This window comes from Acipenser ruthenus, chromosome 9 (assembly GCF_902713425.1).
Source record: "Acipenser ruthenus chromosome 9, fAciRut3.2 maternal haplotype, whole genome shotgun sequence".
In the NCBI taxonomy this organism is placed as follows: Eukaryota; Metazoa; Chordata; class Actinopteri; order Acipenseriformes; family Acipenseridae; genus Acipenser; species Acipenser ruthenus.
The window spans coordinates 5,004,781-5,017,581 of record NC_081197.1 but is presented as its reverse complement, the minus strand read 5'-3'; the positions used below and the strand labels follow the sequence as shown (position 1 = coordinate 5,017,581).

General features: G+C 39.0%; 1 protein-coding gene across 2 annotated transcripts in view; it reads left to right on the top strand.

Moving 5' to 3' along the window:
• LOC117406560 (CD166 antigen homolog) overlaps positions 1-12,801 on the top strand; it is a 37,797-nt gene that overhangs the window by 23,221 nt on the left and 1,775 nt on the right. Inside the window, exons 2-15 of one of the 2 annotated variants that reach the window (XM_059030895.1) lie at positions 5,268-5,374; positions 5,621-5,840; positions 6,420-6,484; positions 7,034-7,121; positions 7,428-7,601; positions 7,812-7,936; positions 8,089-8,221; positions 8,784-8,896; positions 9,319-9,454; positions 9,733-9,854; positions 11,027-11,159; positions 11,582-11,617; positions 11,885-11,996; positions 12,621-12,744. In XM_059030895.1, the coding sequence (XP_058886878.1) occupies positions 5,268-5,374; positions 5,621-5,840; positions 6,420-6,484; positions 7,034-7,121; positions 7,428-7,601; positions 7,812-7,936; positions 8,089-8,221; positions 8,784-8,896; positions 9,319-9,454; positions 9,733-9,854; positions 11,027-11,159; positions 11,582-11,617; positions 11,885-11,996; positions 12,621-12,711 (1,655 nt within the window). In that variant the 3' untranslated portion in view covers positions 12,712-12,744. The remainder of the gene's footprint in view (positions 1-5,267; positions 5,375-5,620; positions 5,841-6,419; positions 6,485-7,033; positions 7,122-7,427; positions 7,602-7,811; positions 7,937-8,088; positions 8,222-8,783; positions 8,897-9,318; positions 9,455-9,732; positions 9,855-11,026; positions 11,160-11,581; positions 11,618-11,884; positions 11,997-12,620; positions 12,745-12,801) is intronic. The other variant, XM_059030896.1, reaches the window with a different exon arrangement.

The window sequence follows — 12,801 nt, the reverse complement described above, 5'->3', positions numbered from 1 at the left end:
AAATTCTAATTTAAATGTAGACTGATATGGCGAAGAATAAGAATTCTTGACAATTAGTGTCTTTTATACGCAATATCAAACATGGATGAAGAAAATCTCTCTCGATTGAGTACATTGGTATGAGCGATTGGAATTTCAGATCGCTGTCAGTGAGGTTATGGGTGTCTGCTCAATGGTGCAAACATTTCCTTGACAACCTGTTCAGCTGGTTATTCTATAGAACACAAACGGCATCAACAATGACAGCCGACTGATTTATAACCTTGGCAGGAAATGCGATGTGATGTAACGGCTAAATGGAGCATTTCTATTTAAAATGGCATGACAAGCCTATTGCATTTGCATTGGTGACTAATTATCTAGCTAGGAACTAGAATCTGCATTTTGTGTGTGTGTGTGTTTTTTTTAAATCCCATTGGAACTGAACCGGGTGGCTGCCCTTCAATACAGATGGTTATCACAGTGTAATAGGTATTGATATTTCTTATCGATGGACACATGGTGAGTGAATTGTATTTAAAGATGTACAATTGTACGCCAAGTGTTGAGAACATAATACAGGGTGTGGTGCATCCGATATCTGCTCCTCGAATACAAGCTGAACCCAAAGATTGATCCTAGGAGGGTGGCACTGCAGATGGCACGGCACAGCACACTGCGGTCACCCGATACAGTATACACACTGTCTGACACACCCCCTTTCTCCAACCTAGCCTGGGCTTTGACCTCTGCAGCCCGCAAGGGAATTCCATAAAACATCTTTGACTCATTTTAAAAATCCAGTTTTTTTTTTTTTTAAAAGGATTGTGGTAAACTGCAGCAGAGTTCTTTTCTAATGAATCTGGTTACCCGATTTGAACAAAATTTATGTGAAATCCAGTTGATCTTCTAATGTGAACCCACTACTGTGTTTTCGCACATTCAGGTGTTCTGGTTTTAAAGCTCTGGGTGCATCTTTGTCAAGATGACATATTGAATGGGGGAATATTGGTTCCAGATACGGCATCATCTGCTCTTGGGGTTGGATTTGCCAAGCCAGGGTGCACACCAATTACTACTTCTCCTCCCTTTGTTAACTAAACGGATCTGTTACCCGACCTGGCGAACTACAGTAGCATGCAGGACAAAAGAGGAGTTCAAGTGATTAAAATGGTTCTGGCAAAAAAAAAGACATAGTAAGTTGGGAATAAACAGGGCTGCCTGTGTCAGACAGACAGCCGCGTGTCCCGGGGGGACACAAGCAACTGCAAACCTGAGAGTCCCGCCGAACCACGCGCGCGTAAAGGACGCAGGTGCTTGCACCCCAGAGAGTCAGCATGTGTTAGCAAGCAGAGATCATTTGCAAATTGCAATCACAGGCTATTGCAACCGTTTTTTTTATGCTAAGGTAACTTTTCGTTTTTTTGTCATTTTAAATATTTCGAAGCTTGTTTTGACTACTAGCACCCTGAGATTCAGGTGGATTTAAAACCTAATCCAGCTTCGGTTTTCATTGTCTGGAACAACTGTGGGTTTGCTATTCCCCTTTAAGCAAAAGATGAGGAAACAAATGTGTAATATAGCAATAAAAATGTGAGGGGTTTAATATTTGGAATTTGCAGCTTCTCTTCAAGTTCCTTGTTGTTTTTGGATAAAATGTGCCTTCTAAAACGTTATTTGACGTGTGCTTTCAAAGAGAAGCGCACAACAATAACAGTCTGTACCTTTTATAAACCACGTTGTGGTTTGCAAGGAAAGTGCCATTCTAGTGAGTGAGGTACAGTACTGCACAAAGGTGGTTACTTTCCTTTGTCCCTGTTTTTTGTAAAGGTGTAACATTAGTCCAGGCTCGATTTGTACATGTTATGTTTAATATTGAATACTGAAGTACTGAAAAGGAACAACTGCAGTTACAAGTATGAACAAGAAATGAATGCTGTGCAGTCTTGGGAGCAAGTTTTAATAGTCAAATTAGCATATTGATTTATATTGTGGAATTGTTTCAGTTTTGTGCAAATTGTGGCTTTTAACAAGTAAATAAAATCCTCAGGGAATTCTGTGTTCAACACGTTCCGCACACAGTTGAAACTGTGCATTTGTATTTCTCACCCCTCTGCCTCTCTAGACCACCCTGACCTGTCAGGAGCGAGGCACTGGGAAGATCAGTTGTTTTCGCACTTAAGTCTTGGCAGGTTGCTGTCTGTCTCTTTATTCTTTCACACATTGCTTTGTGAATTTGTAGAACGCTGTTTCACTTGCTATAAACAAAGTAATTTGCCTAGTGACAACAGAGATTAGCTGATTCTTTTCCCAATAAGAAGAGTGTACAGGTCTTCCTCTCTAGCTACCACTGGGGAAAACCTGAATGGTGCGTCCAAACTCTCCATGTTGAAAATGTAAAGAAGCCTTGCTTATCATCCTTCATGCATTCAGTCCAACACAGACCACCCCGTAAAAAATATGAACCCTTTCAAAGCCAAACTCTGGAGTCCATTCAATTGGACTTTAACTTTGTGTCTTAAACATGTATTGGATTAGTTGAATAAACCTGACCTGCATGCACTCTCTAACAGTGCTGAGGTGAGGGGTCACAGAGGGGAGTGTCCCCGTCTACTTTGCTTGCACCACGTTCTGTATCATATCTGGAGTTCCTGACAGATCTGCCATCAATTTATCCTTGATGTTCGCTTCTGAGGTGTAGCAACAATTGCTACTGATGTCATTTAGACTTGATCTGTCTGCAAGGAGGCGAACTTCTCTTCCCATTTGTTAGTTTTATTTTATAAATAATGTTATATATATTTTTTTAAATCAGTTGTTCTTGATTTTGAGTGGTACTTTAAAAAAAAAAAAAAAATTTGAATAATGCAACCCTGGACTGGAGTATCTGCTCTGTTTAAGGGATCTCCTTGCAATGGCTCTGAATTGTTAATTTCATTCTTTTTTTTTGTGAGCAAACCTTTGCAAATTCCTGTGTGGCGACAAACTGCAAATTAGTACTTGCAACAGCTGTAAATCCGTCTGCTGCTTCATTTCGCACGCATCTTTGTCTGCTCCAAGTTGCCAGGCACTATGGTGGGGTTTCAGAAAGATCTGTTTTTGAGCTCCCATTTGAATTCCTTTTCCAATGACACAATGTGCTGCGATTCACAGTGTTACTCCAAGGACAGGCTTCACATTCCTCAGCCATTCAGAGATTAGAAGTTCACGTGAAACAGAACCAGTGCAGTACCACGCCGCTCAGAGCGCTGTGCTGTTTGGGGAATGGCATTGACTTATTTTAGCTGCATTATCTGTTATAAATGTGTCAGTGCTTGCTTTGCTCCTGATAAATATCATTACCTCAGACTCTGGGGATTAATGGGTGTGGATTGGGAACTTGGTTAGGAATGTGAACAAGCCAGGAAGATGACTATAAATATTTGAATCTTCAAAAATATAAGGCTTTTTTTCCCCCCCTCTGCAAAGTTTTCCCAATGATAAACTATTAAATGATTTAATTTTGTTTTCCTTTGTTGTTCCAAGTATTGATAACTCCTTGTCAGATTGTTTTGCCTGTTGTAAGCAACGCAAACGCTGCAGTTCAGCACCTTGGCAGACTTTCCTAGCAGGTGTTGCACGCTGTTGCCTGATGAAACAGTACAGTATTATTAGTAAATATATTTTTTCCACACGTTTTAAGTGTATTGTGAGGCTTCGTTTTATAAATGGCATTTTGTAGACGCTCACATTACTTGGTATAGAGCAGCTGCAGCAGATAACTTTTTTTTTTTTTTTTCTACGGTATTTTTAAAAAAAATATATTAACATCATTTGGTTAGCAATCTTCCTCCTACATGTAGTGACCTGGATAAAGGGTATTTTGTTTTGCAGACCTGAATGCGTGGTTGATAAGATTGCTTTTTGCACAATGAGGCTGTCTGATCTGGCTTATCATGCGTGATCAGGCAGGAGTTGAACTTTTATTTGTCAAGCAGGTGCTCAACGGTTCCCAAAGACTTCTTCCTTTTAAAAAGCTGACGAGTGTCTGGGAATATATTTCTTTTGATGTCAGAGCGCCACATTCAACAAATGAGACAGGGAAACTTTTTATATCGTCTTCCCTGTTGGGAGTTACTGTGTCTGATTCAGCATAACTGACTTGAATTCAGCATAAACCAAGTGCCCACCGAGGAGTATACGGGGACTTCTGCTATGTAACATTCTCTAGAATAAAAAGTGTGGAAATGTAGGGCCCACCACCGGACCCATTCCCCAGAGGTGACCACTATTTGAACCTCAAGGTAAACAAAAGAAACTGACCATGCATGTGGTTTAACATTAACAGGCACCCCACTTCCCTGCCCTCCTTATTGTCCTATTCATCACCCTAAAACTGGGGGAGTTTTTGGCTGCAGAGGTCCTGTAACCACGGTAACGACTCGTAGGGGTCTGGCTATTGCCTGGGACAGGAGGAAGTGTACAACAGAGAGAGTCATTGTAGGGATATGGTAAGAATATTTATCTACACGTCAGATACACAAGTGCGTGACCTTATTCAACTTGCAATGGCTTATATTGCAATTACATAAACAAGGCAGAAGAGAAAAAAAAACAGATTAACAGCTAACCTTACTGTTCTGACCTGAGTGCCTCCCACACTCGGGCAAACAGTTGAACGTTGTGCCTGTTCGAAATACTGCTTTACTCGTGTGCAAGCCCAGCTTGTTCAAACGCTGGCTCCACTTAGTTTTTTGTGTTGCTCATTTTGAGAAGTTTTATGTACTGTGTTTATTTGCTTCCCATATGAGTATTTATAAAACGTGAGCACACATGATTTCACTGCAGCACTCAGGTGTTCAGTTTGAAACGTTTTAAGATTCATGCTTGAAAGTTTTAATTGTACTTCGGGGAGAAAGGAAAGCATTTTGAAAATGAGAAAAGCGCTTAATGGCGCATAATATATTGCATTTTATTTTATTCTCTTTGTTCCCCTCTGTGTAATGAAGCCTCCCTGCTACTAAATGTAATATGATGAAAATCTAATTTCACTGTAGGTTTGCGTCAGTTATACAGAAGCTTTCATAACACACAGGAAAAGCTGGCAATGGAAGCTTGCCATTGTCTAGCTGGTGTCTACACAGTGACTCCAAGGCATGAAGAACATACTGTATACATATAGTTTATAATATCTAGTGGTAATGTCTGTTCCTGTGCTGAAATGTATGTGTGTGTGTGTGTGTGTGTGTGTGTTTTGTGTGATTTATTTTTAAAACCGAAAAATGAAGCCTTTTTTCTCTCTTTTTCAGTGGAAGGTATTGATACGGTGTCTGCAATATATGGAGAAACAATCACTGTACCCTGCAATGATAATAAACAGCTGCCTGAGGGAGTGGTGTTTGTGAAATGGAAATACGTAAGTGCTCTCCACAGCATGCTCTGGAATCCACGTTCCCATGAGTCATTCCCACAGCTTCTTAATGCTGTGCCTGGAAGTAAAGCTAACCCAGTGAAATCCTTTTTGAAGTTTTCATAATGAATGTGTGTTTTTTTTTTTTTTTTTTTTTAAATGGTCCTGCAGTATTTAGAAGCAATGTCCTTGATTATTCTTGAACTTCGTATATCATGGTGTAGAATGACATGCTGTGATCATCTGTTTCAGGAACAGAAAGATGGTACTTCTCAATCGCTCCTCACAAAGTCCATAGTGAAGGACAGAGCAGACTTTGATGCCAGTCCAGAGTATGTCGGTAGATTGGACATTGGGAAGCAGAATGAATTGCTGGTTTACAATGCAACCCTTCAGGATCAGAGGAGATTCAATTGCATGGTCGCCACGACATCCGATGTAATTGAGCATCTTGTGAATGTCAAAGTGTATAGTAAGTATCTGGGTGGGGGAGCAATGTTTTAATATATAAACACATTCAATTTTGGTTTTAAGCATTTTCTTAAAATAGCTTCTTTTGCCCGCAGCTTCTAAATACAGCAGAATCGCCTGGCTCTAATATAATGAAACACACCTGTCTGTGATTTAAGCAGGCAGGTATTTATAACCGGGCGGTGCCTGTATATTCATTCATTAAAAAATACAAAAACCGAACTCCACCAGGGAGCACTAACTAAAGTCAGACCATTTTTAACTGTAAACTGCACGGCTAAGCTGTTTACCGGTCACCAAGACAAGTGAACAAGGGTTTTGGTTACCCACAAACCTTGAAGAAAGGTATTGTGTAAAACAATGTCCCCCCCACTGTACCCTCCAAATTAATAACATAAAATACAATTATTATTATTATTAATAATAATAATAATAATAATAATAATAATAATAATAATAATAATAATAATAATAATAATAATAATAATAAAATGGAATCCTTGATTTTTTTAAATACAACATATTTTTTATTAGAATTTGTTTTTTGGTTTGCTCAGTCCATTTTTTTTTTTCTATGCAGAGAAACCTTCCAAACCTGAGATTACAGAAAGCCCAAAGTATCTGGATGTTGGAAAACTTCAAATGGTAATTTTTGGTTTAGTAGTTTTTCTGTTTTCAACTGCATGTGCAGTGCTAAGTAGCAAGATGCATTAAAAATATTTTGTAGCAATATACTGTATGAAATAATGGAAGCATTTATAAGGGAGGGACCACCTCCCGAACGTCATCTCTTTTGTATTATAAGAGTTGTGTAAACTCCTTGTCATCCTGGCACCCGTGTGGGTTGCTAGCTTGGTTTGTTTGCTGTGTGTTTAGTCTCCTGCTTGACCTGGGCAGCATTCCATCTTGTACCATGCTGTATTCAAGTTAGTCACAGCATGGAATTTGTCTGATTTGAACATTCCGTCCCATGTTTGGTAATCCACTTGGCAAACATTTTCTCGTGCTTATCTACATGTTGACTGGAAAGTATTTTTTTAAATTTTCTTTCTTTGCCAGTCGTATGGATTTAGACTGTACTGTAATATTGTAGATGTAATATTCCTGAAAAGGGGTTTTCTTTATTCGTTATACCAGATGGCAGATCACTCTCGTCTCAATTGTAAGGAGCTTGTTTTTTTTTTTTTTTGACAGATCGGTAAATGCATTTCAAAGGATGGCAATCCTCAGGGCAACACTACATGGTATAGAAATGGAGCTCTTCTGGAGTCTGATGGTAAAAGTAAGAAAGCTTTTTAAAATGTTATTTAAGCAAGAGAGTTGCTATTATGTAGTTCTGGGCTTTTATCTTCTATAATATGGTTAAGTAGTTAATGTAACATTAAGATAAAAAGAAAAGTGAATCATTTTAACATACAACCTGAAATGTTTGGCAGTTACAACTGGGGAGGTTTTCCAACTTGAACTGTACAATACGTAACTTTCAACACTTCAACAAATCTGATTAACAGTTGTCAACGGCACTAACTTTGTAAAGTAGATGCTTTCATTTTTACCATATTTAATTTATTTTTTCTTTCATGTAAAGCTGTTGATATATCAGACACTGCCATGCAGGCTCCTGTTACTGGGCTTATTACCACAACATCCGTGCTGAGGTACGCGGCTCAAAAAACTGACGTGAGGGCCAATTTCACCTGCAACGTCCAGCACTTTCTGGACAAAGATCAAGAATCTGGCCCTGTGACTTTTCCCATTTACTGTAAGTAGACCAGGTTTGCCTGTTGTACCACCTCAGGGTGTGAGCATGTTGATGCAATATGATTTGTAGACGCTATGTACAGTACCAGTCCCCTGGCCATAGGGGGAGCTGTTCTAGTCGTGGGAGGACTGCCTCAATCCAGTATAGCTGGGCTGTAGTTTTGCATTTTGTTTTTTATTTATTTTTTAAAATGCATTTCTTTTCTTCTAGATCCCTCTGAGAAGGTCAAAATTGAAGTGCTGACACCAAGCCCTATCCGAGAGGGTGACAGTGTCACTCTGAAATGCTCTGGCGATGGGAGTCCCCCACCAGCCAGCTTCACATTCTTCTTAAAGGCAAGCTCCCTTTGCAATCCATTGCAGCTCTGTGCTTCTGACATCACCGTGAGCGTGCTTTCCAGTCTAGGCACTTCTCATATTGCTGAATGCAACGTTTCCACCTGTTCATTTCAGATAGCTTAACCACCTTCTTTTTTTGTATCTATTAGGATAAGAAAGAAAATGTTGAGAATTCTAACAATTACACTATTGAAAGTGTATCAAGAAACATGACGGGAGATTACAGTTGCTCCCTGCTCAATGACGAAAATCTCAAAGATACAGCGACGATCACAGTGCATTGTAAGTGTTTTGTTTATAAATGTCATTTCAGTTTTCCTTTGTCAGCAGCTTTGTGTCATGCTTGAGAGTTTCCACTACACACTTAAATACGGGTAAAGCGTGGGTGGCTTGGTGTTCTAACATTGTGGAATAATGACTGAAAGCAGGTCTGGTCCGTTATTCATTTGGCTTTCTCCAGATGGGCTGTAAACCAGGAGTAGTAGCTGGACCAAAATATGCTGAACATTCCCATCAGTTGTGCTAGTGTGTAACCTTGCATTAACCTACAGACACATGAGAATGAACTTATATATATATATAATATATATATATATATATATAATATATATATATATATATATATAATTATATATACATAATGTATACTGTGTGTAACTTGTCTTGGTGAACAAGTGTTTTGGTGACCGGTAAATGGCTTAGCCGTCCGGTTTATAGTTGAAACTTGTCAAAGTTTTTAGTTAGCACTCCTTGGTGGAGTTAGATATTGTTTTGTTTAATGAATAAATGTACAGGCACTGTGCCTGTTTTAAGTATCTGAATATTGTATTTTTTGGGGGGATAGATCTGGACATGATGTTGACCCCAGTTGGCAGTGTCACCAAAGAAGTTGGACAGAGTGTGAATGTGACATTAAGCAAGGCTTCCTCTGCAGATTTGGCTGTTACTTGGAAGAAGGTAGGTGGTTGTTACTGTAGCAGGTTCTGGTTTCTATAATGCGAATGCTTTTTTGCTATACAGTAAAACCTTATCCAAACAGATAACATGACTCGGTGTCCTACAAATTGCACTAACCAGCGCTCTGTCTCTGGTATTGGCAGCACACGGACACTGCTGTACGTTTTCATATTTGCAGCAGAAGGATTTTTGTAGCAATAAGAATGATTTTCTGGTTTATTTAACAACTTGGATTTTACAAACTCTACCTAGATAGGACGAGAGGCTGTTGCTGTCCCTTTGTAAAGGTCTTCACATTGCAGTGTGTTAATTACAAAGAGCTGAGGAGCTCCGATTTCTGTCGTGGACTGAATCGAATGATTTGTCAGACTTCTCTGGCACTGCAACACAGCTCTGTAATGCCCCTCTGCCCTGTCTTCCAGGACAATGTGAAGATTGACGCCCCCACGTTGCAGAAGCTAGCCTACCGGGATGCTGGGAATTATGAATGTGAAGTGACTGCTGCTGCTGCTGTGAAGGGCCTGAAGAAAACCAGCTCTTTTCAACTCATCGTAGAAGGTGTAGTAAGACTTTGGAGTCTAAGCAGATTATGGATTGGTGCCAGAGCTGTCATTTTAATGTTCTAGCAACAGATTATTTCAGACAGCCTCCTTATTCAAACACCAGCACCCTCAGAGACCTGACATCATGTAAAGGTTGAACGTAGCACTCTCAATTTACAGCCATACGTAGTGACGAGAATTTAGGGTTACAATATATAGTTCTCATTCAGGGAGCAGTTATACATTGTGTAGATTATTATACAATAACAACAATGCTGTTTTGATTTGTTTCAGGGAAGCCACATATTAAAAACTTAATCAAGAAACCTGGGCAAGATGGGAAAACAAAGACCCTGAGTTGTATTGTAGAAGGTTCTCCCAAGCCCACTGTGCATTGGAACGTCAATGCCAGCACTGTAAGTATAAAGAACAAATAACAGAGTAATAATAGAATTGATTAACTTATGGTGGTCCTTTGTATGACTTAAGGGCTTCTGAAAAGGGAAGGAGAGGAATGTCCTGTGTTCTGATGGCTTGATAGTTCACCTGCAATATAACAAGCAGCTTTTATGAAATCTCATAGCTCTCATGAAAGTATTTGACATGGCTTCCCATCAGGATATAGAAAACAGCTTAAGGGTAAAGCACCAACCCTGGTTGCTTTGCATTTCATGGATTTAACAAAATCTTACACAGATCACAATTACTCCTCCGGGAAACGCAGACGTTCACTGCAATAACAAACACTGATTTGTGACATTTGTAATTGTATAGAAGGGAGGGAACTGAGCATCTTAAATGAACATATAGTGTGCTGAATTTGAACAGGGCAGTCTGTGCATTTCTGATACGAATTCATGTGTGTGGCAATATTCAGATTCAGCCACCTAAAAGGAAGTGCTTATTAGTGGTACAAGATAAGCACCACTGCTGTCCTTTGAGGGGAGCCAGCCTGTCTGCTTCCTCTATGTGGTTATCTAAAGGGTTCTGTGAATTGGATTAAGACGTGACCCTTGAAAGCTTTGTGAGGGAGGCAGCGTGATTGAACCTCATTTGAAATGTGTGCATCTGCACTCACTGCTGTAATACCATTGTCCTGCCACAGCACTGTGTGTCTCAGCAGAGGATCTGGAGATGGGTCACAGAGGAGAAGCGCTTTGTATATCTTGGATGAGATTTAGAGGAAGGAATACAGTTATTTTGATTGTGTGTTTTTTTTTTGGTAGAGGTGATGGTTTCCTGTCTCCTGAACTATGTTGATCAGCAAGTTAAGTGCTTGGGTGCCCTCTAGTGTTGGAAAGGAGTGAAACCTAAGTGGGAAAAATATATATTAAACACTTTCTTTCTTTCTTTCTTTCTTTCTTTCTTTCTTTCTTTCTTTCTTTCTTTCTTTCTTTCTTTATTTATTTATTTATTTATTTATTTATTTATTTATTTATTTATTTACAACCTTATTTTTTTTAAAAACAGCTACTGTATACCTTCACATTTTTTTTCTGATTTCAGTGCCTGAAGGAAAGCAAATGCATGTTGCTTCATTAGCCCAGTTTTGACTATCTCTACAGTAAACTTGTTTTTTCTCCCTCAGGTGAACGAGAGCCCCTATGTCAATGGACAGTTCACCCACACCATCACTATGATTCCACAGGGAAATGATACTGTGTACTGCACTGTGTCTAACAAGCTGGGGCAAGACCAATACACGGTCAATGTTTCTACCTGTGAGTAGTGAAAACAATCTGACTTTCCTGTCCACACACATGCAAACAATCTATTAAAATGATACTGTTCCTCACATGAAAGCGGTCAGTAATCATGCTACTTCCTAATGTGCGCACTGTTAGTGCCATTATATGTTGCTGATAATACATGACTGCAGACTTTGCATTTAAACCCAGTGAAGGGGAGCAGGTCATGTTCTTCACTTCTCTGCTTTGGGGGGATGCTGCTTCATGGGAAGACCTGTTGTAGGGCACAAAGAATTCGATTGTTTGTCAGAGTTTGTGTCCACTGTTTGAGTGTCGCAATCTGAGCTTGTCCTTTTTTATGTATGTATTTGTTCGTTTTTATATATATTGTTTACCGTGCTTGAGATTTATATGTATTTCTTTTTTTTTTTTGTTTTTTTACATTTTCATTTCAGTCCATACGCCATCAAGCAAATCAGATGAATCAGAAGGTATAGTTATTTATCATTGAAATGTCTTTTGTTTTGGGTTTTTTTAATTCATCTTTTCTTTGTTTGTTTTTTTTTCTATATAAAACCATAGATTTCTAAGATCTCAAAAGAGGAACTATAATGTTATTAACACCTACTTACTGATCATAGCTAAGCCATCCGGACCAGCAAAATGCAACATATGGGTTAATGCAAAACATATAGTGTTTTTATTTATTTATTTGTGTCCCTTGTAAGATGTGTGGACATTGCTATCTTTATTTCTAGATTCTCGAGAGACAAATGACCAAACCAAACTGATCGTAGGAGTCGTGGTGGGTCTCATAGTGGCAGCTCTGGTTGCAGGTCTGATTTACTGGATCTACATGAAGAAATCAAAGTAAGCAACCCTGAAATTGAAAGGTGATGTGTCTATGTAGCTCAGCACAGCAACGTCTAGATGTTGCATATCTTTTGGAGCTATCCTGCTTAAAAAGGATTGGTAATAAACTTATAAAAGGAGAAGGGTATTCTGTCCATTCACACGTTTGATCAGAATATCCTGAGAGACATTGCCATGGTCAATGCATCTTTCGTGAGATACTCTTATTGCATTCTTTAAAGGAGAATGCTTTTGGTTAAGGCAAGGAACAGGAAAGCTGTGACCAGACCAAACACACGGCTGCTCGTGTGAATTCAGGATTACATTTTTTGTTCCACTATGTATTGTAAATGATGATTCTACCACAGATTTTAAATGACAAATAGAGGTTTTACTGTGAGGTTTTAGTCTTTTAATAAGACCCCAGCTGAGCTTGTTACTTCTTTGCTGTGGTTAATTTAAGCTCATATTAAAACCTGGAACGGGTGAAACAGCTATGCAATAGGAGTCTTATTTCCATCCCTGCAAATTCTTCAGTTAAATCTTTAAGATGCCCTTTTACATTTTTGCTTGAGTTTCTTCTGGGCATTGCATATTAAGAGCGCGTTTTAAAAATGTACTTGGAAATCTTTACTCTTTCAGGCAAGGAAGCTGGAAAACGGGTGAAAAGGACCGTGGATCACATGAAGAAAATAAAAAACTTGAAGAAAACAATCACAAATCAGAGGCCTAAAGTAAAACAACCCATGTTGGAGGGTTCAGAAATGTAAGCATTTAAAAATCGCATAAATTAACAAAAGGCGAACGCCATTCATCTCTGATG